The 25,224-nt window shown below is 46.0% G+C and overlaps 1 protein-coding gene across 3 annotated transcripts in view; it reads right to left on the bottom strand.

The window, feature by feature from the left end:
- The window catches only part of PDE4A (phosphodiesterase 4A), a 339,410-nt gene that overhangs the window by 86,816 nt on the left and 227,370 nt on the right, over positions 1 to 25,224 (bottom strand). The window contains exon 2 of one of the 3 annotated variants that reach the window (XM_082205419.1): positions 24,124 to 24,973. The exons of the other annotated variants lie outside the window; for them this stretch is intronic. Within the exon in view, the coding sequence (XP_082061545.1) occupies positions 24,124 to 24,365 (242 nt within the window). The 5' untranslated portion in view covers positions 24,366 to 24,973. The remainder of the gene's footprint in view (positions 1 to 24,123; positions 24,974 to 25,224) is intronic. 3 annotated transcript variants of the gene reach the window in all.

Raw genomic sequence — 25,224 nt, 5'->3', positions numbered from 1 at the left:
AATGTTCTTGTCTCACTGAGAGCAAGGTGTATCTAGTCCCACAATCTGTTTGCGGCAGTAGCCAGGCCTCTGTGCTCTGGCAAGGAGTGTTTGAAGGCACTGGCCAACCCTTCTTGTTCATCCCCAGCACCTGGCATTCAAAGGTATACTGCCTCCAAATAACCTATGTTCTGTGGGCAACTCACAGAAAATTATCATTTTTTTCAAAAATATATGTCAGGGAACTGACATCGGAGCTATAGGCGGAGGGGAGGCTCTCAAATGATGCTGGAGAAGGGCCCAGCAGGGAGAAAGGCAGCTCAGCAGATGGGGAAACAAATCAGCGCAACACCAGGGACAAAGGGGGGCAGATGGGGGAATCGGCGAGAGGGCTCCAGGACTCTTCACCGGACACCAGCGGGGAGAGTACGGGTCCTCCGCTACCCACGCCCACACTGCGCAGAAGACTTCCGCGCAGGGAGAGTAGGAGGAGACTGGGCGTCAAACAACTTTTATGTTGGAAAAGGTTTAAGAAACGCCCACTGACGGATTCTGCTAGCGACTGAGGCAGCCACGAAGTGAAGGGCTGTCCAGACAGAAAAGTCCAACAAGGCAACATAGCCAGGAGAGGCAGCAACTTACGCACAAGCAACCCATACTCATTACAATATATATATTAAAATACAGTTATCAGAACAGTAGAAAACAGCATGAAATGTTCTACCCCCACCTTGCAATGGAAGAAATAAACCAGTTAGTCAAAATGGGTATACAATAAAACAAAAATAATAGATTGAGATGCTCTGACTCTTAAAATGTGAGCTGCTTATGTTCCATTTCCTATGTTCGGAACAATGTTGTCATGCTGCTTCTTAGCCAGCAAGCTAAAATGACCTTTCAAATAAGCATATGGTCATTACCCATACATATAAAAACCAACAAAAAACCCCAGGGGTCGTGGCATATCTGTAATTATTCCCTCTGATTTCTACACTTAATTCTTTCTACCACTTCAGAAAGGCACGAAAGATAAAGAAGCAAATAAGGAGAGAATATGAAGAAAGTGGTTGTGGGAATGAAAAAAAGAGAAAAGGAAAGAATTAACTTGGTGCCCAAATCCAGATTCTCCAGTTTGGGGTTTCGTGGATGCTCCACCCATTTATTTACTAAAGGTAGAGAAGGCTAAGGGCTTTCCCATGTGAGGCAGTTAAAAATAGGAATGTCCCTTGCATGCCTACTGTACATAGAACTTCATTAGGAAACAGACACCAGACTCTCGGCACACACACGAGTATAAAGGCAAAAAGCTTCTTCATATATTGCCGGAACATAGATGTTATGACCCCAAGAGAGTCCACTAAGGATGGCTCTTGATTTTTTGAGGAAACCAAACAGAAAAAGCAAAAAGCAGCTGTTGGCCACGGGCAGGGGGAACATCTCTGAATACCAGACGCTAGAAGCAAACAATAGTGAGTGACAGCCTTTATATCCTGCTTCCCTGCTTCCCAGAGGCATCGGGGGACTGACCGCCTCTGGGATGCAGCGCTTGCCATGCAACCTGTCTGATCCACGTGGAAAGCCAATCTCATGTCATGGCACTGCTATGTTTCAGTTGCTACCATGAGTGTCTCTCCTAGAGAGGAGGCAGCCTGAGAGCCCGGCCTTCCCGCTCTGCTCTGTGGCTTCTGGTGGTGGTGCTGAGCCACGCAAGACGGCCCCATCAGAGAGAGGCAAGCAGGCAGGCTGGCAGGCTGGTTCTCTCGTTGTGGTTTGTGTTCACTCCCTAGCTTTCCTGGGCTGAATTGGCACCTGCAAGTTCTGCTTCTCCACCAGCAGGAAGTGCCTTAGGCTTGGCTCAGCAGTTCTCGGAAGTCGCTGACAAGAGCGTGCGATTGATTAGCCTCCTGTGGCTTAAGTTTGCAAGTTATGCACAAGGAGTCCTGAAGCCATATCTCCCAACCCAGTCCTGCTCTGCGCTTTGGGGCTAAAGTAACTGAGAGAAGAAGGCACTCTGCGTATGCTGAGAGGCACTCCTCTGTTCTGGTTTTCCTAGGCCTGCCATACGCCCGGATTTTCCTGGGATTTCAAAGGCAGAATTGATGTGGGGTTGTTTTTTTTGGTGTTTTTGTAAAAATAAAGCTTAACTTTCAGGGTTTGCCTAAAAAAAAAAATCTCAACAACTTTCGGGGTGTCCTGGCTTTTACTTTTTGAAATCCGGCAACTCTAGGTTTTTCACGGCCCATCACTGAAACTTGGCATAAAAGGAAATAAAATTTGAGATCTAAGGTAGTTTGTCCAACTTATCTTGAGGAGCAGGAGATTTGAGGGTGGGGGCCGCGAGAGTTTTAATAGCACAAGGATGGAAGACTGAAGAAACCCCAACTAAAGAATCATGGCAAGAAAAATTGATGGACTATGCAGAACTGGCAAAACTGACATACAAGCTACGGGACAAGGATAACTGTGACTTTAAAGATGAAAATACTTTACAAAGTATTTGAAGATGCAACAAAGCGAACGGGACTCCTTGGCTGGTGGTTTTGAATAAACATTCACAAACTTTTTATTGATAATAATAACTGCATGTGTAACATGCAGAAAACAGCATTTTTAGAGAAATCAAAGACTGGAACGGAGGGAAGTCGGGGAGCGGGGGGTTCTGTGGGGGGAGGGAGGAAAAATGGGGAGGGGAAATAAGGATGATATGTTTCTGGATAATATGTTTTGTTTCAATTTTGAATAAAAAAATATTTTAAAAAAGGAGATTTGAGGGTGGGGGCAAGGGAAAAACCATCCCAGAATGTGTTCACGGTGGACATATAATGAGCAGCTGTGGGTTTCTAAGTTTATTGATTGGATCTCAAAATCGGGTAACAAAAGTGAAAAAGGAGGGAGCTTGGAGCCTCCCTCCTGTGCCAATTTCCTGGCTTTGCCACTGAGTCACTCTGTGAGCCTTGGCGAGTCACTTCCTTTCATTGTGCATCATAGTTTTTGCTTCAAAAGCAAACAAAACCCATCCCCTCGGTCTCCTTATCCCGCCCCCACCCAGGCTTCCTGTGCTGTTATAAATTATTCTCCACATCCCACAGCCCGTAGCCCCGGAGACAGAGGGAAAAAGGAGGCGTAGAGGGAAAACACCAAGTTCCTTTCCCAAAACACTTCAAATCCCTCTGTTTACCAGGGTCTTTAACAAGACAGATAAGTGAGGACTGTAATTTCTCTAGAATTGCTCAACCAACTGCTCAGAAGGAGAAGGAATCCTTTTCCTGGATCAGCATTGGGAGTGATGTGGTGTTGATGTGGTGTTTGGCCTTGGATGAACTAGGTTTATAGACACACTACAAGTATCTGTGGGAAATGCTGGCATCATAGGTTAGCTATATAAGAGATAAGCTATATCAGACAAACGACTCGCTTCAGGTTTTGACATTTTCATCACAGTCTATGGCTTTTTAAATGTGCTTGTGGGAGGAGGGATATTGGTTCGTTTTATCATCTATTTTGTGTCCTCATTTTGTATTTTTCTGTTCTGAACAACTCTGTGATCTTCAGCTGAAGGGCGGTATACAAGTTTTAAGAACAACAACAACAACACCCAGGGCAAAATGGGGCTAGGTCACAGCATATCATATAGTAAAGGTAAAGGTAAAGGGACCCCTGACCATTAGGTCCACTCGTGAACGACTCTGGGGTTGCGGCGCTCATCTCGCTTTATTTGCCAAGGGAGCTGGCATACAGCTTCCGGATCATGTGGCCAGCATGACTAAGCCGCTTCTGGCGAACCAGAGCAACACACGGAAATGCCGTTTACCTTCCCGCCAGAGCGGTACCTATTTATCTACTTGCACTTTGACGTGCTTTCGAACTGCTAGGTTGGCAGGAGCAGGGACTGAGCAACAGGAGCTCACCCCGTCGTGGGAATTAGAACTGCCGACCTTCTGATCGGCAAGTCCTAGGCTCAGTGGTTTAACCCACAGCGCCACCCACGTCCCTTATCATATACAGTGGTGCCCCGCAAGACGAAATTAATTCGTTCCACAAGTTTTGTCGTCTAGCGAATTTTTCGTCTTGCGAATCACGAAATCCCATAGGAATGCATTGAAAATCAATTAATGCGTTCCTATGGTCAAAAAAAGTCCAAACAAAGCCAAATTTGGTACAACAACAGTTTATTAACTGCTCTTTAAAGTCACACATACTGTAAAGAGCAGTTCAAAAATTGAAGGGAAAATAAATTAACTTTATAAACAAAACATGTCTTTGTTTTTAGACAAAGGAAACAAAGTCGTGAGACGTTTTCGTCTTGCGAAGCAAGCCCATAGGTGAAATTCGTCTTGCGAGGCAAATCGAAAACGGAAAAACCTTTCGTCTAGCGAGTTTTTTGTCTTGCGAGGCATTCGTCTTGCGAGGTACCACTGTACTGTGTCTCATATACTGTGCTGTAAAAGCAGTGTATACTCTTGCCCATTTCCAGAGTGTCTCTCAGCAGGCTTCTAAAAAGAAGCCCTTTCATCTCAGGAACAGTATAATACTGTATACAGTCTGCAAGATTATGACAGAAATGTAGAGGGGTGTGTAAATCTCCTCTAGAGGGTTGAGGAAACCCCCACAACAGGTTTTTTTGGGGGGGGGGCGCCGAAAGTCCCATTGTGCATGCAGACCTCGCACCTAGCACACATTCCCCACCTAGTGCTTCCTTTAATTCTACCCTGTGTTTTCAGAGGGACACGGGGTGGGGTGGGATTAGGATAAAACTTTTTTAAAAGGTAATATGTCAATCCACCCTCTGATATTCAGATTACTGGGAAAGTCTCTGGGCCTCAAATGGTCTGGTATAAGGATAAATTGTGAGAAAGCGCTTTAGCAATCCATGCTGAGCCCCTGGGGATATGGCAGGAAAGAAATCCAGCGACAAGGTCACAGGAGGATGTACCATTACGTTTCTTAAAAATAAAATACTGAAGAAAGAAATGAAAGTCCCAAGGGTGCTTCAGAAAGATTTTACACAGAAAATCATGCAAATTTCAATGGATTTCCAGTTATGCTGGATTATCCTCGAGGATAGGAAAATACACAAATTAGGGGATAGTTCTGGAGAGGAGCAGTTGAGCTGAGTGCTAGTCATATTTTGCCTGTGCACACATAAACAATTCTGTCGTGTTATAGAAAAATTTTCACAGCTGAAAATAAGGACACTCCCGTATACTTGGAATAGCAGAAGCAAACCCTTTCCTTCCTCCTGCCTCAAAGACTCTTTATTACACCTAATGGGTATTGCATCTATTTATTTACTGCATGTAAGAAATGCCCCATGAAATGAATTCTCTAGGCATTAGCAAAGAGGAAAAAGAATGAAAACAGAACAAAACCATATTACAGTAAAACCCCACATTGAGCTTGAAGAGGCAATAAAGCACAAAACCTAATGCAAAGTCAATGTAACAAAATACAACACACAACACAGAACTAAAATAGCCATGCATATGCTAAATGAAAACCATCAACCATATGCAGAGACTGAAAACCAGAATTCAAAATGCCCAGGAGAACAGAAAAGTCAAACTTGGTTCTGAAAAGACAACAAAATGTCAATTCCAGGTGAGTTTCACTAGGTAGAATATTCCATAGCCAGGGGACCCTCCACCGAAAATGTTTGAGAAAAGCAGTGGGAGGCAGACATAGTCCTAAGCCACACAAGGCCCAGTAACACCAAACCCACCAATATAGCATGCTAGCAATGTTTTCAAATGCTGCTCTACAGCCACCAGAAATGTGCTCTGTGTTCAAGATAAAAGCTGAGCTTCCAAGAAAGCCAATTTTTCAGCCAGACACGGCACAGGTCCCCGAGTTATCCTGGCCCACCCTTGCATTTACACACTAGCCTGGTAGCCGTAAAACAAGTGAGCATACTGGTGGAAAAGGCAGGACAGAGTGCTTCACCCCTCACCTGTACACAGAATAATAATAATAATAATAATAATAATAATAATAATAATAATAATAATTTTTTATTTATACCCCGCCCTTCTGGGTTCAGAAAACCAGGCTCAGGGCGGCTAACAACAAATTTAAAACACTTAATTGATGCAACAAAAAAACAGCATAAAATACAGCATAAAATAAAACGTGAATAGCAATAAATTCAGAATTCAAAAATCAGTTTAGGGCTGTGTAAGTGTAAGTGGGCTGTCTTCAACACAGAAATGCCGTGGGCTGCTACAAAGAGGTACATAACTCTCCCTCCTTCCTCTGCCAGCCCCCAGCAGGCTAGGAAGCATTTCTGCAGGCCAGAGTTAACTTTTGTGGGCCTCTTTAATAATAATAATAATAATAATAATAATAATAATAATAATAATTTATACCACGCCCATCTGGCTTGGTTGCCCTGGGTTGTGGCTGCTGCTACTTCGTACAAAGCTGCCTCAAGCAGAGCTGAAGCTGGGTCATCATTTGTGCAGGGCAGAATCTGAATTGCACCTGCAGAGCCACAGCTTCCAATGGAAGCCCCTACATTTGCAAAGCATTTCCTTCAGCCTCTTAACTGTCCGAATTTGGCTGCGCAGTTGTGGGAAGGGGCATAAGATCCTTTCACACAGACAGAAAGTTCATCCCAGTTGACTGGAACATGGGTGGGCTGCTGAGGGTGTGTGTGTGTGTGTGTGTGTGTGTGTGTGTGTGAAGTCGCACCCTTCTTACTCTGACGACTGTTTGTGCTTTTACTCTGAGCCTGGTCAGCATCCCCTCCAGGATGCCCAGCCCATAGCTGTCAACTTTTCCCTTTTCTTGCGAGGAATCCTATTCGGAATAAGGGAATTTCCCTTTAAAAAAGGGAAAGGTTGACAGCTATGGTCCAGGCCCCTGGGCTCAATCCAGAGAACACACACACACCCCTTGCCTCTCCCTGCTGCCCTTTCCCCCAAAACACACAAAAGGGGGAAGCTCCCTGGCTTGGCGGGGAAACTTTGGGATGGATCTGGAAGCAGGCGATTTCCATGCTTGACCCTCTTTTCAAACCATCATCATGGGCTGGAGGACAGGACAGAAAGAAAACTCTCACCGTTACCACCTCAGATTAGCAGGTGGTTTAAGACAAAGAGGTGGAAACCACCACACACACAAATCTAAGCTTCTCACAACATGAAAGCCCAAATTCATCATATATGTGTAATCTTCGCTCTTTATTTCTTGCTCCAAAAGCCTCCTCCCACTTTTTTAGCATGATGAGAGGGGTAGGCTGAGAACTGTATTGCTGATTCTTTTCATTACTTTATTGCATTTTAGAATCTTTAGTTTATGGCTTTAATTCAGCTTTTAATCTGGTGTTTTAGATGTTCTTGGAAGCCCTAGGCTCTGTGTCAGGGTGCAAGAAAATAATCGCCCATCAGGGATGACAGTCTAAGGCAAATGTCTCCTTAAGAGCTATCATTCAGGAAGCTAGTTTAAGCATTCGCAGCCCAAATCTACAAGTTAAAAAGGAGAACATCAAGCAGCTGTAAGCTACATGCTTGTGGGATCTGCTTTGGGTTTTATTTTTACTAGAACCCACCAAGTGGTCTCAAATGGTGGCTGAGAGGTGGAGACACGCACCTGCCACACACCATGAGTCACACAGCGGAATAAACTGCATATAGAAATACTAGTCAACCTGCCAGTTACAGCTGATTCGGGATCCTTACAGAATTATATTTTTTTGCGGGCCTTTTTCCTGTTGCCATTATCCAGCGAGTGGCAGTCATAATCCCTCGATGATCTGTTACAAATCACCCAGTAATCTAATAGTAGGTTCCAATCTACCTTTTGCCCAACTCTGCAATATGGGACTTCACATGTAGTTCAACAAATTATATTGCAATGCCCTCTTGTGGACAGCTCCTGCTAACGTGCATTATTATTCCAGGACTGAAAAGCCATGTTAAACTGTGTTCCTGAGAATCCTGGAGAAGTTGGAAGCTTACTGGGGTTCCTGAATGAGATCTGTAGCAGTGGGCAAACTTCCCAGAAAGACTGCTGGTCACCACGATCAATCACCCCCCAGAAATGTGATTCACACATGCAAATGAGACCTGGCCAAGCGTGAATCCTTTGCAACTTGCAGACAAGTTGACACCTTTCTCCAAGCTTTCAAGACTCAAGCCAATGAGGAGGAGATTGAGGGCTTCACTACCTTCCACTTGTTAGGGAGGAGGACTTCTGAAGTGTAGAGTTTTCTCTGCTCATGGAGGCTCCCCATGAACAGAGAAGTAGACATTCAGCCCTCCAACTCTTGGGGGGCGATGGGACCCGTGACAAACAAAGCAGGTGGGGCTAGCGTGCTCACCCCTGCAGTGTTGAATAGTGTAGGATCTGAATGCCTGAATAGGGATTACATGGGAAACAACCCGCTTATCACAGAAGAAACCAAATGCGCCCATGATGCACCTATGTAAAAATCTGTTTCATGTTTTATCCTGTTTATTGTTTTAAAATCTTTTCACTTGTTTTTTGGGTTAAACCACTGAGCCTAGGACTTGCCGATCAGAAGGTCGGTGGTTCGAATCCCCACGATGGGGTGAGCTCCCATTGCTCGGTCCCAGCTCATGCCAACCCAGCAGTTTGAAAGCATGCCAAAGTGCAAGTAGATAAATAGGTACCGTTCTGGCGGGAAGGTAAACAGCGTTTCTGTGCGCTGCTCTGGTTCGCCAGAAGCGGCTTAGTCATGCTGGCCACATGACCCGGAAGCTGTATGCCGGTTCCCTTGGCCAATAAAGCGAGATGAGCGTGCAACCCCAGAGTTGGCTACGACTGGACCTAATGGTCAGGGGTCCCTTTACCTTTACCTTTTTAAAACCTAGCATTTTGTTTAAAGACAACAACGCGTTTTGTAAATGGCTCTGTAACAGAAAAACAATAAAATTTGAATAAAAATATATATTTTTGGAATGGGAGATTTGAAGTGGAGAAGTGCTGGCAGGGGAAGGAGTTACACATTTTCTGGATTTTATTCACTCTAAAGTGTGCTCTCTGCAAAGTAGCTTTCCCTCTAGAAGCAGTTTGGCCCATTCATATCATCACACAAAGTACTGAAGCTAGAAAAAAGGGGGACATTGCCACCTAGTGGGCATCAAGAGAAATTGATTGCCATTGTATGAATCACTGTAGACTAGAGATTTGCACATTAGGTGTGCTGTAGGAAGACATTTGACCTTAATATTTCAGAAGTCCACAGAAAACTATTACTGCCTCTGCCGAACCTTTGGGTACCCAAGCAGGAGCTGTTGCCTAACACGGACACAATGTCAGGAGGATGCACATGCAATATCCACAGACACTTTAGGAATGCCCTAACAGATTCCAGTTTGACATCTTTCTGTCACCATCAGAATGATGGGAATGCTCTTGGCGTCAATATCCCATGGTTGAGGAAAGACACTGTTCTCAGGCTGCCAGGAAAGGTCAAAAGACAAACAACCCTCTTGCAAATACCGTATTTTTCTGTGTATAAGACTAGGTTCCCCCCCTAAAAATAATGTCAAAAATTAGGGGGCAGCTTATACATGGGGGCGTCTTATAGATGGAAAAATACGGTAAGTCCTAGGAAAATTGGAGCTAGATGTTTCTTCCATCCTGCCCCCCAGACACCTGCCCTCTGCACCTCCATCTTTCCAGTCTGCAAGGGGGAAATAGTCCGTCGTGCCTCCTGCCCCTGCCCTCCTCAAGTAAATTCTGCAGCAAAGATTGCAGCCATAGATCTGTTTTTTAAAAGCAAAATCTGCCCATGTAAGGCAACAGGGGTTTTGAAGCTGGGATTCTGCCAGGGCAGTATTTTCCACTATGGCTGCTAGCCAAGGGAGGAAGCTTCTCAGCCAACTTGCTCCTGCGCTTCAGCACCAGCGCTGCAGACGGCAGAGAGTGCAGGGAAGGAATTCAAGGGGCCAATAGGATTCCAGACCTATACAGTTTCTTTAGCCTGAGCCACTATTTTCGCAGGCACAGATTGTGAGCCAAACCGGATGCGATGATGCTCTTGTTATTTGTGCAAATTTGCGGGTTTCTTTTCTTTTTGTAATTAACAGTCTCCAGTTAGAAATGCCAAAGGGACAAACCAACGAGGAAGTATGCGTGAGGCAATGGCAAAGAGATGTGGGGGAACAGAATTGGAAACACAACGCAAGGAACAGAACTGCAAACAGGCAAACTCTTAGGCAGGTTCCTGCAGAGAACTAATGCTTGCTCCTCAGGTCAGGAGAAAGTTGTGCCTTGGGGCTTACCAAGGGGTGCTTTGTAAGGGGGGGGGGATCCCCTGAAACTTGGAGCTAGCCCAGACTGCAAGCACCACATAAGGAACAGAGCTTCCAACTTTAAGAGTGGTTCTCTGCAGGTAGCAGAGCACCTGAAACCTCTATGCAGCTCCCCTTTATTTCAGCTGGCTTGTTAAGGAGAATTTCCTTCTAAATTTGCACTGCTTCTTGGTGGTGGTGGGTTTTTAGTTAGTAATAAACTGGGTGATGTTAAGGGTTCCCACTGGGAGTGTGCATGGGCCGAGTTTGCAATCTATGGCCAGCAAAATAAAAATAAAATAAAAGCCAACTTTCTAAGATTAATGCTACAATCCTATACATACTTACTTGGGAGTAGGCCCTATTGAACTCAGTGGGACTTACTTCTGAGTAAACATGCATAGGATCAGGCTGCAAAAGAAGGAAAACAATTTACAGAAACCTGTATTATAAAAAAATTGACAACTACTTACTGATCAAAAAATATTCCTCATTTTAGAAGGAGAAGCTATTACAGTGGTGCCTTGCAAGACGAAATTAATTCGTTCCGCAAGTTTTTTCTTCTTGCGAGTTTTTCGTCTTGCGAAGCAGTTTCCCATAGGAATGCATTGAAAATCAATCAATGCGTTCCTATGGAGACTGTCCGGGGACAGAGGGGAATCGCTTCTCCCCGTTGCCGCCCCTTGGTTCAAAAGGGGTCCGGGGAGAGAGGGGAAGGCGCGCGCGCGCCTTCCCCTCTGTTCCCGGAGATTGCGGGGCTGGCAACGGGGAGAAGCGATCTTCTCCCCGCCACCCCTTGCTTCAAAAGAGGTCTGGGGTGCGGGGGCAAGCTTCGTTTTGCGAAGCAAGCCCATAGGGAAATTCGTCTTGCGAAGCAACTCGAAAACGAAAAAACCTTTCGTCTTGCGAGTTTTTCGTCTCGCGAGGCGTTCGTCTTGCGGGGCACCACTGTATTAGAAATCACTTTAAGAGGACTATTTATGTTGTGACTTAAGTTTAGTACACTACTACTATTGTCAATGTTAGGAGTGGTTTTTTTTAAGGCTGTTTACGGGACAAAAAGGCTTAGAGTGTTTGATACCAGTACAAACAAATTCAACAGCAGATTTCCATAGTCTATTCCAAACTAAGTCTTGTTTTGTTAAATGGGGCTTACTACAAGTAAAGGGGTTACAGGATTTTGTTTACCTCGGGTTAAGCACTTAATTCGTGCTGGAGGTCCATTCTTAACCTGAAACTGTTCTTAACCTGAAGCACCACTTTAGCTAATGGGGCCTCCCGCAGCTGCATGATTTCTGTTCTCATCCTGAAGCAAAGTTCTTAACCCAAGGTACTATTTCTGGGTTAGCACAGTCTGCAACCTGAAGCGTCTGTAACCTGAAGCATCTGTAACCCGAGGTACCACTGTATATGTATACTGTACATGTATGTATTGTTATATTTCCATACCCTTCAACATTTCTCCAATGAAAATACGGACGTCCTATTCAATAATAATAATGATAATAATAATAATAACAATAGTAGTAGCAATAATAATAATAACAATAGTAGTAGTAGTAATAATAATAATAATATTTATACGCTGCCCTACTGACTGAGTTGTCCCAGTCCCTCTGGGTAGCTTCCAACATACATAAAAACATAACAAAACATTAAACATTAAAAAACCCTTCCTTGTACAGCGCTGCCTTCAGATGTCTTTTCAAGGTTGTATAGTTACTTATCCCCTTGGCTTGGGGGTCACATAACTCCATACCCTCCAACCTTTCTCCAATGAAAATACGGACCTCCTAAGGAAAAGCGGAACGTTCTGGGATCAAATCAGAAACCGGGATGGCTTCAGTAAATCCAGGACCGTCCATCAAAAATAGGGACACTTGGAGTGTCTCCATTTTTATCCCCCCTTTCCTGCAGGGAGGTCATACATGATTGTATTATCAACCTAACCCTGTTAGCATGGAAAACTGTGACTGACCCAGTGGGGCCCAGTGAGCTTTACTGGTGATGTAGAATCCTGGTCTTTCAGGTCCCAGGCTAGCACTCTAACCACTGCATTCTACTGATGAAAAGGTAGGTATTTTGACTGCTGAAAGGAAATACACAATAGGAAAGGCCAGTAAAACACAATGATTGTTTAATGGCCAACCTTCAACACACTTCAGCTGTCTTCATCGGAGGAATTTACAGAGCAGGTGTGTGGACACACTCAGGTTGGCGGTCTTTTGGAGAGCCCTGGGAGAGTGGCCTCAAAAAACCTGGGTAATGTAGTTTACCCCTCACAGAGTTACAGCTCCCAGCAACCCTTAACCAGCACTGGTGCCCACAATTCTCTGAGCAGGGGCAGAATGTGCTTGAAAGGCTTTCACAGCCCTGGTTAAAAACAAATCACTACTAGCAACTCACTGAGCTCCTATCAGGCTTGCCGACTCGGGTAGGAGATTGGGGGGCTGACGTCGTGTGTGATGTCATGATGCCATGACGTCACATCCGGGTGTCACGTGGTAACTTGGTTTCCATTGCCAGCGGTGCCGGTGGCACCTCCTGCCCCTGCCACAGGCCGGGGGCTGCTTCCCCTCCGTGGTAGAAGGAGGAGGAGCCATGGAAGATGCCCTTCCACATTGGCGCATGTATCCTAACAGGCCTGCTGAGGAATTCAGGGGCATCAGAGAAAGTGCTGCTCCAGTGCACCCAATCCCAGGGGTCTGCGCAAAGAGCACAGGGCTGCAGCCCAAGCAAACCCCTTGCCAGTCCATATAGATGACACAGTAGCCAGCACAGGCCAGAGGCTGGGCATGGCTGGCTCTTTACCAGGGGAAGAAGAGACCTGGGTGGCGCTGTGGTCTAAACTACAAGAGCCTAGGGTTTGCCGATCAGAAGGTCGGCGGTTTGAATCCCCGTGACAGGGTGAGCTCCCATTGCTCGGTCCCTGCTTCTGCCAACCTAGCAGTTCGAAAGCACGCCAAAGCGCAAATAGATAAATAGGTACCACTCTGGCGGGAAGGTGTTTCCATGCGATGCTCTGGTTCGCCAGAAGCGGCTTAGTTATGCTGGCCACATGACCTGGAAGCTGCACATTGGCTCCCTCGGCCAGTAAAGCGAGATGAGCGCTGCAACCCCAGAGTCATTCGCGACTGGACCTAACAGTCAGGGATCCCTTTACCTTTTTACCAGGGGAAGAACAAACAGGTTTTTCCAAAGGCTGTTCTATCTTAGGCCACTGTCTCACACTTACACATTTGGTTGAAAAAAGTAGACTATAGTCTTACTATATAAAAATCTGTATACTGCTGAATTGTAAATGCAACATCTACACCACCAAGCTTCCCATTTTCTGCCTGGGTGTGTTGCATGAGAATTGCTTCTGTTTAAATCCACAGACTGCCAAAGGCCTTTGACGTGACTCCCAGTTATTCCCAATATCTCCAAAACAGCAGCTGTGCGGCAGAATCAGTCCCAATGGTCCCTGTTCTCCTGCCCTGCTCTCTGTCATAGGAGCCAATTCCTAAGGGCCAAGGGGTCCCTCACCCCAATATTTTATTAAAGTTAGCACCCCTGCTCTCTGTTTTTCCCTTATGAGGAGAATCTGGCTTTTGAGAAAAAGCATTAAGTATGCAAACATCTGCATCAGACTTGCCAGGCTTCAGACTCTTCCATGGGGTATCTAGAAGTTAAATCTCTGTCTGGGGAATGCGTGGCGGGCTTTCTCTTGCATCTGCACTCTAATGCATCTTGAGCATGTCATTGCGCACGCATGGAAGCTAAAGCACTATCCAGCCTACCATTTTTACCTGCTGCAGCGTAATATTTATTTTGAATAGCAAAGTATGGCTTATAGAAGCGCAGGGATACACAACTACACAAGAGTGACTTTGTTTTTATCTGCAAACTGCTGGAACCAGTGTGGGGCTAGGGACCTTCTCGTTTCCTTACCTGATCTTTAAAATCAGTAAAAAGAGTACCCTTAAGCCTGTGTAAGCAGGAATAAAAAACTTAGTTCCTTCCTTGTCTCATAGCACAGGCAAACATCTGACCTTCTGAAACGGCAGGAAACTCTCCGCCCCCCTGCCCCCTGCTCCAAGGAGTTGAAGGCAGTTTAAAAAGAGTAGTCACTGTTTATGGTGTGTACACAAGCTGCACATCTTTTCGCCTTTAGCAAACAGGTTTAACTTGCTTTGTGCATTGTTTCTAAAGTCTGCAAAGCTTTTTTCACTGAAGGTGACAGCAAGGCAAAAGATATACATGCATACTTCAAAGTGCTGCTTCTTCCAAACTAAAGTTTTCCAAAGCTAAGTGTGTGAGCACCAGAAGCAGAACGCCAAAGCTCCATAGTGGGGACTAAATTGTGGATAAAGCACAAGGCAAAACACAGGACATAATGAGTTGCACCTCAGTGCATTTCAGAAAGATACGTCTTAAAAAATCTTTTAAAAAAGAACCACCACACAAAAATCCTAGCAATAAACACACACACCTGCATTTATGGACTCTGCCTCACCCTGATTGATCCAGCTGGGGGAGCGCTATAAAGCCAGCTGGACTTGGAGGTCACCGTCCCTTGGGGGGAAGCATTTCAAGGGTGGAATGAGGGTGTGGGGCCAGGCCCCTTATGGTAAGATTTTTGTTTTAACGAGGGTGGGTGCATTGTTTTAAATTCAGGGTTGGTGTTGTTTTACTTGAAAATATGCCTGGGAAGAGAGGAGCTGGGGGAGAGCTGGGGGCGGGGATTGCAATACTTCAGGGCAGGGGCAGGTATGGTGCGGGAGCTGGGGCAGGCTGGGTAAGGGGCACACAGCACAGGCAGTTGGTGACTGTGCCATGTGCCAGCCCTCCTCCAACCTGGGCAACATGGTTGTCCTATCAGCCAGCCCTCATGTCTGTAGATGCTCAGACCCCCCTCTTATCCATGATCTGATTGCGGATGAGGAGGTTGATTTGGTTTGTATCGCCAAGACCTGGGTGGGTGAGTAGGGTGGAGTTGGTCTCACCTAGCTGTGTTCACCAGGGTGTGCACTGGGCAATCAGGACAGATTAGGGATTCTGCTGGTTTACCACTCACCTCGCTGCCCTGCCCGAGTTGACAGAGATGGTTTCAGAGGCGGTGTTGAGGAATCCCAAGACTAATCTATACGGGTGAGTTAAAACGTCATAAATGTGTTATAAAATGTGACGCCAGGGGTGACACTTGAGGGGTGTCCAGAGCACTGTCTAGTCCTGTTGTGTTGGATGAGTTTCAGTTGGTAAGGCTCGAGGATGCGGACAAGGTGTTTGAATTGGCCAGGGTGACCGCTTGCACCCTGGACCCCTCCCTTTTTTGGCTGATAAAAAACTAGCAGGGAGGGGACAGCTGGCTGGGCCTGGGAGGTGATAAATGCCTCTTTGTAAGAGGGGGTGGTCCCTGCCTTCTTGAAGGAGGCAGTGGTAAAATCTCTCCTTAAGAAACCTTCCCTGGATTCCGAAAACCTAACTAACTACTGGCCAGTTGCTAATCTTCCCTTCTTGTTAAGGTTCTTGAGCAGGTGCTCATTGGCCAGATCCAGGTGCTATTGGAGGAAACTTGATATTCTAGATCCATTTCCATCAGATTTAGACCCAGTTTTGGCACAGAAACTGCTCTGATTGCCCTGTATGGACCTTTGTCAGGAGAGAGAAAAGGGAAATATGTCCTTGTTAATGCTCCTCAACCTCTCAGTGGCTTTTTGATACCATTGACCATTGCATCCTTCTGAAGAGGTTGTCTTGTGTTGGTAGTCGTTCTAGTGCTGCTTGGATGGTTGTTTCCAGAGAGTGATGGTTGGGGAGTGCCTTTTGGCTCCAGGAATCCTTGAATGTTGGGTTCCTCAGGGTTCAAGTTGATCCCCCCTGCTGTTTAACATCTACATGAAACCGCTGAGTTGGGTCATCCAGAGTTTTGGAGTACGTTGTCAGCAATATGTTGATGACACACAGCTCTGCTTCTCCTTCACATCTGCAGTGGATGTGCTGGACCACTGTCTTGCCTTGGTAATGGACTGGATGAGAGCCAGCGAACTGAAGCACAATCCAGATAAGACTGAGGCACTGATAGTGGGTGGTTCCTAAGGCCGGATGGATGGGAGGTGGCCTGCTCGTGATGGAGTTACACTGCCTCAGAAGGAGCAAGTTCGTAGCTAGGGGTCCTCTGCTGTCACTTAAGGCTCAGGTGTCTTTGGTGGCACAGAGTGCCTTCCATCAGCTTCGGCTGGTGGCCTAGGTGGACACTATCAGGACAGGGATAGCTGGATTTCTGTTGTCTATGCTCTGGTAACCTCTAGGCCAGATTACTGCAATGCAATCCATACACAGGGCTGCCTCTGAAAACGGTTCCTAAACTTCAGCTGGTGCAAAATTTGGCAGCCAGGTTGCCTACTGAAGCAGGATGGCATGAACATATTACACCGACCTTGACCCAACTGCACTGGCTGCCGATTAGCTTCCAGGCCCAATTCAAAGTGCTGGTTTTATTTTTTATTTTTTAAAGATATTTATTAGGATTTTACAAACAATAAAAAGTTACAGAATTAAGGATAAAAAATAGAACAAAAGAACAATAATAAAAGAAAAAGAGATACAAAAATACAAAGACAAAATACATAAAAAGTAAAAAGAAAGTTAGAAAAAAAGAATCAATATTTTCATATCTTATATTTCAGTTACTTGTTTCCTGACCTCCTCACATCCCCCTTTTTTGTATTCCAGTTCAAATATTTAATTCAGCAAATCCTTACCCTCTATCATTTATCTTTACTTAATATCTTAACCTATTTATAACTATATATTTCCAACCATTGTCAACCCATATTTACATATTCTTATTAATCTTTTTACCAATACCGCTTATTTTCAATCCAACATCCCTTTAACATTCATTAATTTTACAGTATTTCTGCTAATAGTCTTTAAATTTCTTCCAGTCTTCTTCCACCACTTCTTCTCCCTGATCTCGGATTCTGCCGGTCATTTCTGCCAGTTCCATGTAGTCCATCACCTTCATCTGCCATTCTTCCAGTGTGGGTAAATCTTGTGTCTTCCAATACTTTGCAATCAATATTCTTGCTGCTGTTGTTGCATACATAAAAAAAGTTCTGTCCTTCTTTGGCACCAATTGGCCAATTGGTTTTCACCTATGAAACCTCAAATGGTTCTGGACTGCAATACCTCAAGGGATAACCAACTTGGACCCTGCGATCATCATCGGAGGCCCTTCTTCATGTGCCTCCTCCATGAGAGGTTCAGAGGGTGACAACATGAGAGCGGATGTTTTCTGCAGTGGCTCCCAATTTGTGGAATGCTTTCCCCAGGAAAGTTCATTTGGTGCCTTCATTATATACCTTCAGACACCTTCTCTACAACCAGGCCTTGGGCTGATTAATATTCCGTAGTCTTTTTAATGGGCTTGTGGGTGGGGTGGGGATTATTGTTTTGTTTTGGTTCTATTTATTTGTGCTTTTATCCTGTATTTTTACCTTGTGAACTGCCCTGAGATCTTTGGATAAGGGGTGGTATATAAATTTAGTAAATAATAATAATAAATAATACCCACCATCTTGGACCCCAAGGATAAAATAAGGAAATTTAACCTGCGTTTTATAAATTAGACCAGTATCTTCTGGTTAAAGAACTTTTGAGCAGTACAGAAATTCTTGAAACATATCAGGTTTTTGGAAACAAATCAGGGTTGCTAACCCTGTGCCTTCTCCAGCAGCCTGATACACAGAAACGTAGCACATGAAGCTTCCCCGTCTCACAGGCCACGTCACTTTAATCTTCATTCCAGGAAAAGCCTGGGGCTGCTGTTAAAGAGACCAGGCCTGACTGGGCCGGAAATGAGCAGCAGCAGGAGGAAGAAGCAGCAGCCACCCTTCCGCTGATGCCTCTACTTCGGCCACAGCTTTCGGTTCCTTTTGCTAAGCCCTTTTGAACAAAACACGGCGCAGGCTCTGGGAACTATTTTTAGACCTGTGACGTTACAGAGAAAGAGCAGCTTTCCCCAACCAATTTGTCTCCTTGGGAAAAATACACATAATAGCCTCTTCCGTCTATCTCCCCTCCCACCAACCCACCAAATTTGGCTCATGTACCTCACTGCCCAGTCCCTCCTTTCAGAGATTTAAAAGGAAGGACTGGGTTCCATTCAATATACAGTGGTACCTCGGGTTACAGACGCTTCAGGTTACAGACTCTGCTAACCTGGAAGTAGTACCTCGGGTTGAGAACTTTACCTCAGGATGAGAACAGAAATGGCGCAGTGGTAGCAAGAGGCCCCATTAGCTAAAGTGGTACCTCAGGTTAAGAACAGTTTCAGGTAAAGAACAGACCTCCAGAACGAATTAAGTTCTTAACCTGAGGTACAGTGGACCCTCCAGATACAAACTTAATTTGTTCCGGGGGTCTGTATGTACCCTGAAAAGTCCACATCTACAGCCACTGCTTCTGCGCACATGCATGGTGCGCAGAGCGCTTCCGCGCATGCGGTGAAAACTGGAAGTATACACTTCCGGGTTTGCCGCGTTCGCAACCCGAAAGTTACGTTACCCAAACGTAACGTAACCCGAGGGTCCACTGTATTTTGTTGCTTTGGATTCTAGAGTAAGCTACACCAATCCCGCAGCGGGGGTGGGAAGGGAATTTGATTTGCTCTGGATTTTTAAGCGAACAGACCTAAACTCACCTTTCTCGGGCTAATAATACATGGGTTGGAATGCAATTAACCTTTGGGTTTTGCAGTTCTCCAAATTTATTGGCATGCAGTACTTGGATTCTTTTTAAAGTAAAAGCTGAGATGAAACACTGTTTCAAGTATCTATCAAACTAATGTGGAAATGGGACAGAATGGACTGATGAATGGAGCAGATGTGAAACTGTCACAAGCCAGACTGATCTGCCCATCCCTACTCAAGGGTTGCCAAATCCTCTAAGGCTCGGACCATGAGACTCAGAGGTGAATCTAGGTCCATATTTCAGATGGCATCCCATCTGGCAGGTCACAGGTAGAGCCTGGTGGATATGGGAGTTGAGCGAACAGCATAAACTCTAATTAAGCCAAGGAGAAAATGCTCTTCCGTACGGACTCTGGATTCTGGCCTCCCAGCACGAGATTTACTCCTCCTCCTGGCAGCTCTATTAGCTCTCCTCTCTGCAGGAGACACCCAGCTGCTCTACCCCTTTCCAGCTCTTTCCACCAGTGACTCTCAAGGAGGAGACTGAACTCTTGAACCAGTGCCTGGGAAACAGTTTGGGGCAGGATTAGAGTGAACAAGCTAAACTGTAATCTAGGCATGATACAGTGGTACCTTGGTTCTCAAACGCCTTGGTTCTCAAACTCCGAAAACCTGGAGGTAAGTGTTCTGGTTTTCAAACTTTTTCAGAAGCTGAACATCCGATGCGGCTGTTGGCTATTGTTTCCGGGGCACCTGCACCAATCAGAAGCTGTGTCTTGGTTTCTGAACATTTTGGAAGTCAAATGGACTTCCAGAACTGATTAGGTTTGGCACTTTTGTTTTTGCTATTTATTTTGCGTTTCTGTTTTGTGAGGCTTTTTCGATTAATTTGTTTTTGTGACTGTGTGGAACCCAGTTCAGCTACTGATTGACTGATTGATTGATTGATTGATTGATTGTGTGACTGTGGAAATGGATAAAAGCTCTCCATCCAAACTATGACTATCATCGGTGCAGGTAAGAATTTTTTTTTTCCATCTACAATACTGCCTTATTTACTTTATAGTACAGTACATTGATTATTGCTTTCATTTTATGTATCAATGGTCTTGTCAGATAGTAAAATTCATGTTAAATTGCTGTTTTAGGGGTTTTTAAAAGTCTGGAACAGCTTAATTCGTTTTGCATTACTTTCTATGGGTTCTGGAATGCTTTGGTTTTGGAACGGACTTCTGGAACGGATTAAGTTTGAGGCAATGTGGATGGGTGCTTGCAAGTGGTCTTGGACAGGACTGCACACCCCTTGGAGGAACAAGTTTGCAGTTGGGCAGCAGTGCTGGACTTGGGGCTTAAATGGCCAGGTGGAAGACCAGTGGCCAGGAGTAGTTTTCACTGGCTGGCATTCCAGCTTATCTTGAAAGAGCAGACTTTGAATCCATCATCCATGTGCAAGGGACACTGAGACTGAACTACTCTACATAAAACTGCCTTTCGAAAGACACTTCAGGAACAGCAACAGATGCAAACTGATGCACTTACCTTTTTAAAATTATTATTATTATTATTATTATTATTATTATTATTATTATTATTAAAGATTTTCTTGATTTACAAAAGTGTGTGCAATGTCTCTCTCTCTCGTATTTTTCCCCCATGTAACATTTTTAAAAATCAGTTTCATTTGTTGAGACATTAGGAAGAAAAGGGGAAAAGAGGTGGAGGGGGCGGAAGATGGGGTGGGGAGGGGCCGGGTGGGGATGTTTCTATTTTACCTACACGGGGACAAATAGAAGACGACACCTTCACCCCGGTATGGCTCCCCTTTACCACATACACAGCTCAACAAGACCATGACAAAAATCCACCAACAGCATACAAATCAATATGGCTAACCTGATCCAAAACACCCACCCACCCCACTCACACGTGAAAACAAAGACCACCACAGCCAACCACAAATGAATAACCACACCCTAGGCCAACCCCAACCTCTCTCACCACCGAAGGAACACAAGTGAACAGCAGAGAACCTGAACAAGCAACGCTGACACCAGACCCTACATATAGTAAGTAAAATGCACTTAACTTTTGCTTTCTAGGCACAAGACTGCACTGTCCAGTTCTTTTCCTTTTACCCCACCGCTTTTCTCACAGAAACCTAATCTATACTGCTGAATTGAAGCAAAGGAAGCAAAGTCGGGTTTTCTGTGGATTGCCATTTGCTCGGATTCAACGGTAAAGAGTGAGGTTTTGTGGGGAAAGCAGTGAAGGGGAAAAGAGTGCTTGGCCCCAGACTAGGAAAGCCCAGACCTGTGCCTAGAAATGTGGAGCAAGGATGAGTTTGGAGTGTGCAAGATGTTCAGATCATGTTACTTGCATAGGAGCCAACTCCTAGGGGTTGAGGGGCCTTTGCACCCCCAATAAAATATTTGGGGGTGCTGGACCCCCACAAAGTTGATGGGCATTGCCATTCCAATGGTGTGTTTCTTGTGATCAATAATGTGGGGTGGAGTTTACCTGCCCCCCTCAATATTTTATTCAAGTTGGTAAAAAAAGGTAAAGGTAAAGGACCCCTGGACGGTTAAGTCCCGACAAAGGTGACTATGGGGTGCGATGCTCATCTCGCTTTCAGGCCGAAGGAGTCACCGTTCACCCACAGACAGCTTTCCAGGTCATGTGGTCAGCATGACTAATCCGCTTCTGGCGCAATGGAGCACCGTGACGGAAACCAGAGTGCGCAGAAATGCTGTTTACCTCCCCGCCAGAGCAGTACCTATTTCTCTACTTGCACTGGTGTGCTTTCAAACTGCTAGGTTGGCAGGAGGCGGGACAGAGCAACGGGAGCTCACCCCGTCACACGGATTTGAACAGCCAACCTTCTGATCGGCAAGCCCAAGAGGCTCAGTGGTTTAGACCGCAGAACCACCTTCACCCCTGATTATATGTATGTTGTATCAGTGGCAATGGCTGCCACTGCACTTGCAAATCTGATGGACGTGGCTGTCCACCTCACCCTTTTGAAGCCCAGGATCGGCAAGAAAGCTACAGATGAGAGAACAGAGAGTGCTATAATTGTTAGCAAAGCCGGTTTTTCATTAGGAAAGGTGCCAAACTGGATCTTGCAGTAAAGGACAAGCCACTGCAGACATGATGACCCAATGATAGAAGTGGCAACCCTAGTCACCAGCCTATCATAGTAATATACTGTCAGCCAAATTGTACAAAATAAATAAATAGGTAGCTGTCATTTGCTCCATATTGACTCTTCTCCTTGTACCCAGGCCCCGCCCTCCAAGAGTATGCTATATTAGGCTAGGATATCTTGCAAGGATAACATGCAAGTCTTCCTGGCCCGAGAGAGAGAGAGAGAGAGAGAGAGAGAGAGAGATCTGGCTTCACTGATATCTGGCTCTCCTTTGAAAGGAGCCCTCATGAACTTCAGCTCAAAACCATTTAGTGTGGCATTTGTCTCAAAGCATCCCCCTGCGTGGTTCCAATGTCCTACACAAAGGAATAGGGCTTTTTGAAGAAAGCAGTGCCTTGTGCAAAAATAAAACTGCTGTCTCTGTCCTGGGACGGGACTGCACTGGACTAAGCATGCACAGCCTTCTCTGTAAATCTCAATTTTCCTCCTATTTTAGAGAGTCTTTCAGGACTGAGAGTACATTCCACAAGTCTACCACATGACTGTACAAATGCAATATCTGGTATCCTGTGTGTAAGGCGGCATTTTTGAGAATCCTATTTCTGCTTTCATCTCCTGGAAAGAAAACATATCTCATTCCTGGAAATTCAAACAGGGCTGGGTTTACTGGAACCCTCGGAACAAAAAAAAGCGTCTCCGGCTGGTCAGGGAAGGGTGTTTCAGAAGCCTGAACAGGCTCCTGCTTCTCTGACACCACTGCATGTCTCTTCCCTACCCCAACTCCATTGACCACCCATCCCTAATATCTAGGCACTTTCCTTTTCCAGAGGCAGCAATTTTAAGCATTTTTCTCTTGGTGTTATGGACTGGTTGGACACAGAGGAAGGGCGGAAGAAACCAGCTGGGGAACGCCCGGGGAAAGAAGGCACAGAGCCTGGGAAAAGGGGGTGGGACAATGCTGAGTGGTTGGAGAGAGAAGACAGGGGATAGTAGTGTCAGAAGCTAAAGAAGTAACAAGGCTTAGTGAGCGTGGGGAGTCTGTGGCAGAGAACGGTGCAGACTCGGAGGCTGAAGCTGAAGCAGGAGAGGAGGGATGGTAAGAGGCAGAGATGAGTCAGGCTGGTGTTTCCCTTCTGCTATGACAAGTTCCCCTCCCCTCTGGTCTCCCAAAACCAGGAGAGGCATGAAGAAAGGGGAGGATAAGTTAACTTGACACAGGCCCAGTCTCAGATTGTTCGGGGGGGGGGACCCTGAAGAGGAGGGGACAGGCAGTTATGGGGAAGTGGGGACCTTCCGTCTCTGCAACTGCCTCAAGGGGGCAAGACCTGCTGGAGCAGAGTTGCTGCGCTCATTAGGCCTGACACTCCTGTGCAAATCCTTGGGGGGGGGCTAATAAAGAGTTAACTCCAGCTTGCTCTGTGTGGTTTCCTGCTGTCATTCTGACTCTTTGCTGCAGGGCTAAAGGCAGAACTGGACTGCTAAGAGAGTGTGTAATCCAGGAATGAGAGGAGTAGCCTTGCTAAAGGAGGCTGGAGTGCACCTTACATTGGAGCAGCTCCCAAGCGCATCTCACTATAGCCCTCCTGAAATAGCAAAACAGCTATAACACACACACCCAGTGCTTTATTCCCCACAACACACACCTAATTAGATCATGTCACTCAGACCACAATGAGCCAAAAGAAGAGGCAACAGCAGCACCCTCTCTCACAGCCTCCATGTTTACCTACCAAACATCTTTGTTGCCCCCCCCAGACCACTGTATAACATTTAAAAAATCTAATTCCGCAAAAGCTAAAGTACCCTCTCACACTACCTAATAAAAGACATACAAACCCAGCAAAACTGTGCAATAGTTTTCCTATATATCATTCCAAGGCCAGAACCAACCTTTCAGAATGTGGGCTTCTTTAATCAGGCCTCAAGGATGCTGCTGTCGATCTTTTTGTGTGTTCTGGCCTCAGGTAGCCTCCTAAATTGCTTCCTGCGGATGTTGGAACACAGTCCCTAACCCCACACCCCACCCTGTCACCAGCAGCTCTGGGGGGTTAAAGCAAGTTCTTACCCCACTGTTTTCATTTTCCGACCAAAGTCGTACATGCTCCTGCCGACCTTCAGTTTCATGAGGTAGCTGGGCGAATGGGCAGCAAACAAGACCGGAGAGCTGGGTGCCCTGCTAAGGGCCCCCTGTTTGGCTAAGGCCTGTGAGTCACTGGACTCACTGGGGAGGAAGGCCTCATCATCGTCCGTGGTACTGGAGGTGTCTTCAGGAATGCTGGACAGGTTGGAGGGTCTATCGGAAGCCATGGCACGGCTCAGTCTTTGGCCAAGGCTTCTGCTGGTCTCGGGGGTAGCTCTTCAGGCAGGCCAGAGGCAAGGGCTCCACAGGTGTGTCATCATGCATCCAGTCTGGAGGGAGATGCAATGCTGGATCTTTAGGTACCCAGCTGAAGCATCAGCACTGGCAAAACAGTGTGTCCCCACCTCCCTTGCTCCGCTTGGCTGTCCTGGAGGCAAGGGGAGAAGTCAGGCTCCTCCCCAGTTCTTCCGAGAGCTGGAGTGAGTTGGAGGTGCAGTAGAAGGAAGCAGCATTTCTAGTCACTGCGATGCATCCGGAGGGCTCTTTGTTTTAATGGGGGGGGGGAGTTGGAAGAAGAGGAGGAAGGAGAGTAAGCCGCTGTAAAACTTTCAAAGGAAAAGGGCTCTGGAGGTCACGGGTGCCAGGCACAGCGTGGAATTCCTTCTGCCCATAAAGTTCTCTTCTTTATCGTGCTCTCGATCCAGGACGCCAGGAGCCAGCAATATCCTCCTTCCTCCTCAAGTCTCTACAAGACAGATTTGTTCTGCCCGCATCCCTGGCTATCAGCAAAGAAGTCCCACCATGTTCTTTCACTTCCCAAGCGAGTAGAAGGTCCCTGAAAGCAGAAAGACCATCCACACTTGCAGACACAAAAAGGCTGAACTGGCTTACAAGTGTCCCAGCGGCGGCAGCTGCCTTAGAAGAGTCATGGGCAGAGAGAGCCAGCTGTGTGGGTGTGTTGCTTAATGCTAATCACAAATGCTTATCTCAATCTCTCGGCCCTCCCAGCACAATCAGGCCTGCAGGCAGTTGCAGGCAGCAACAGGCAGCGAGAAACTCTTCAGAGCCGTGCAAGCTTGAATCCCC

Source organism: Podarcis vaucheri (genome assembly GCF_965113315.1).
Source record: "Podarcis vaucheri genome assembly, chromosome: 17".
NCBI lineage: Eukaryota > Metazoa > Chordata > Lepidosauria > Squamata > Lacertidae > Podarcis > Podarcis vaucheri.
The sequence above is the reverse complement of the archived record's forward strand: the minus strand, read 5'-3'. Positions and strand labels throughout refer to the sequence as shown.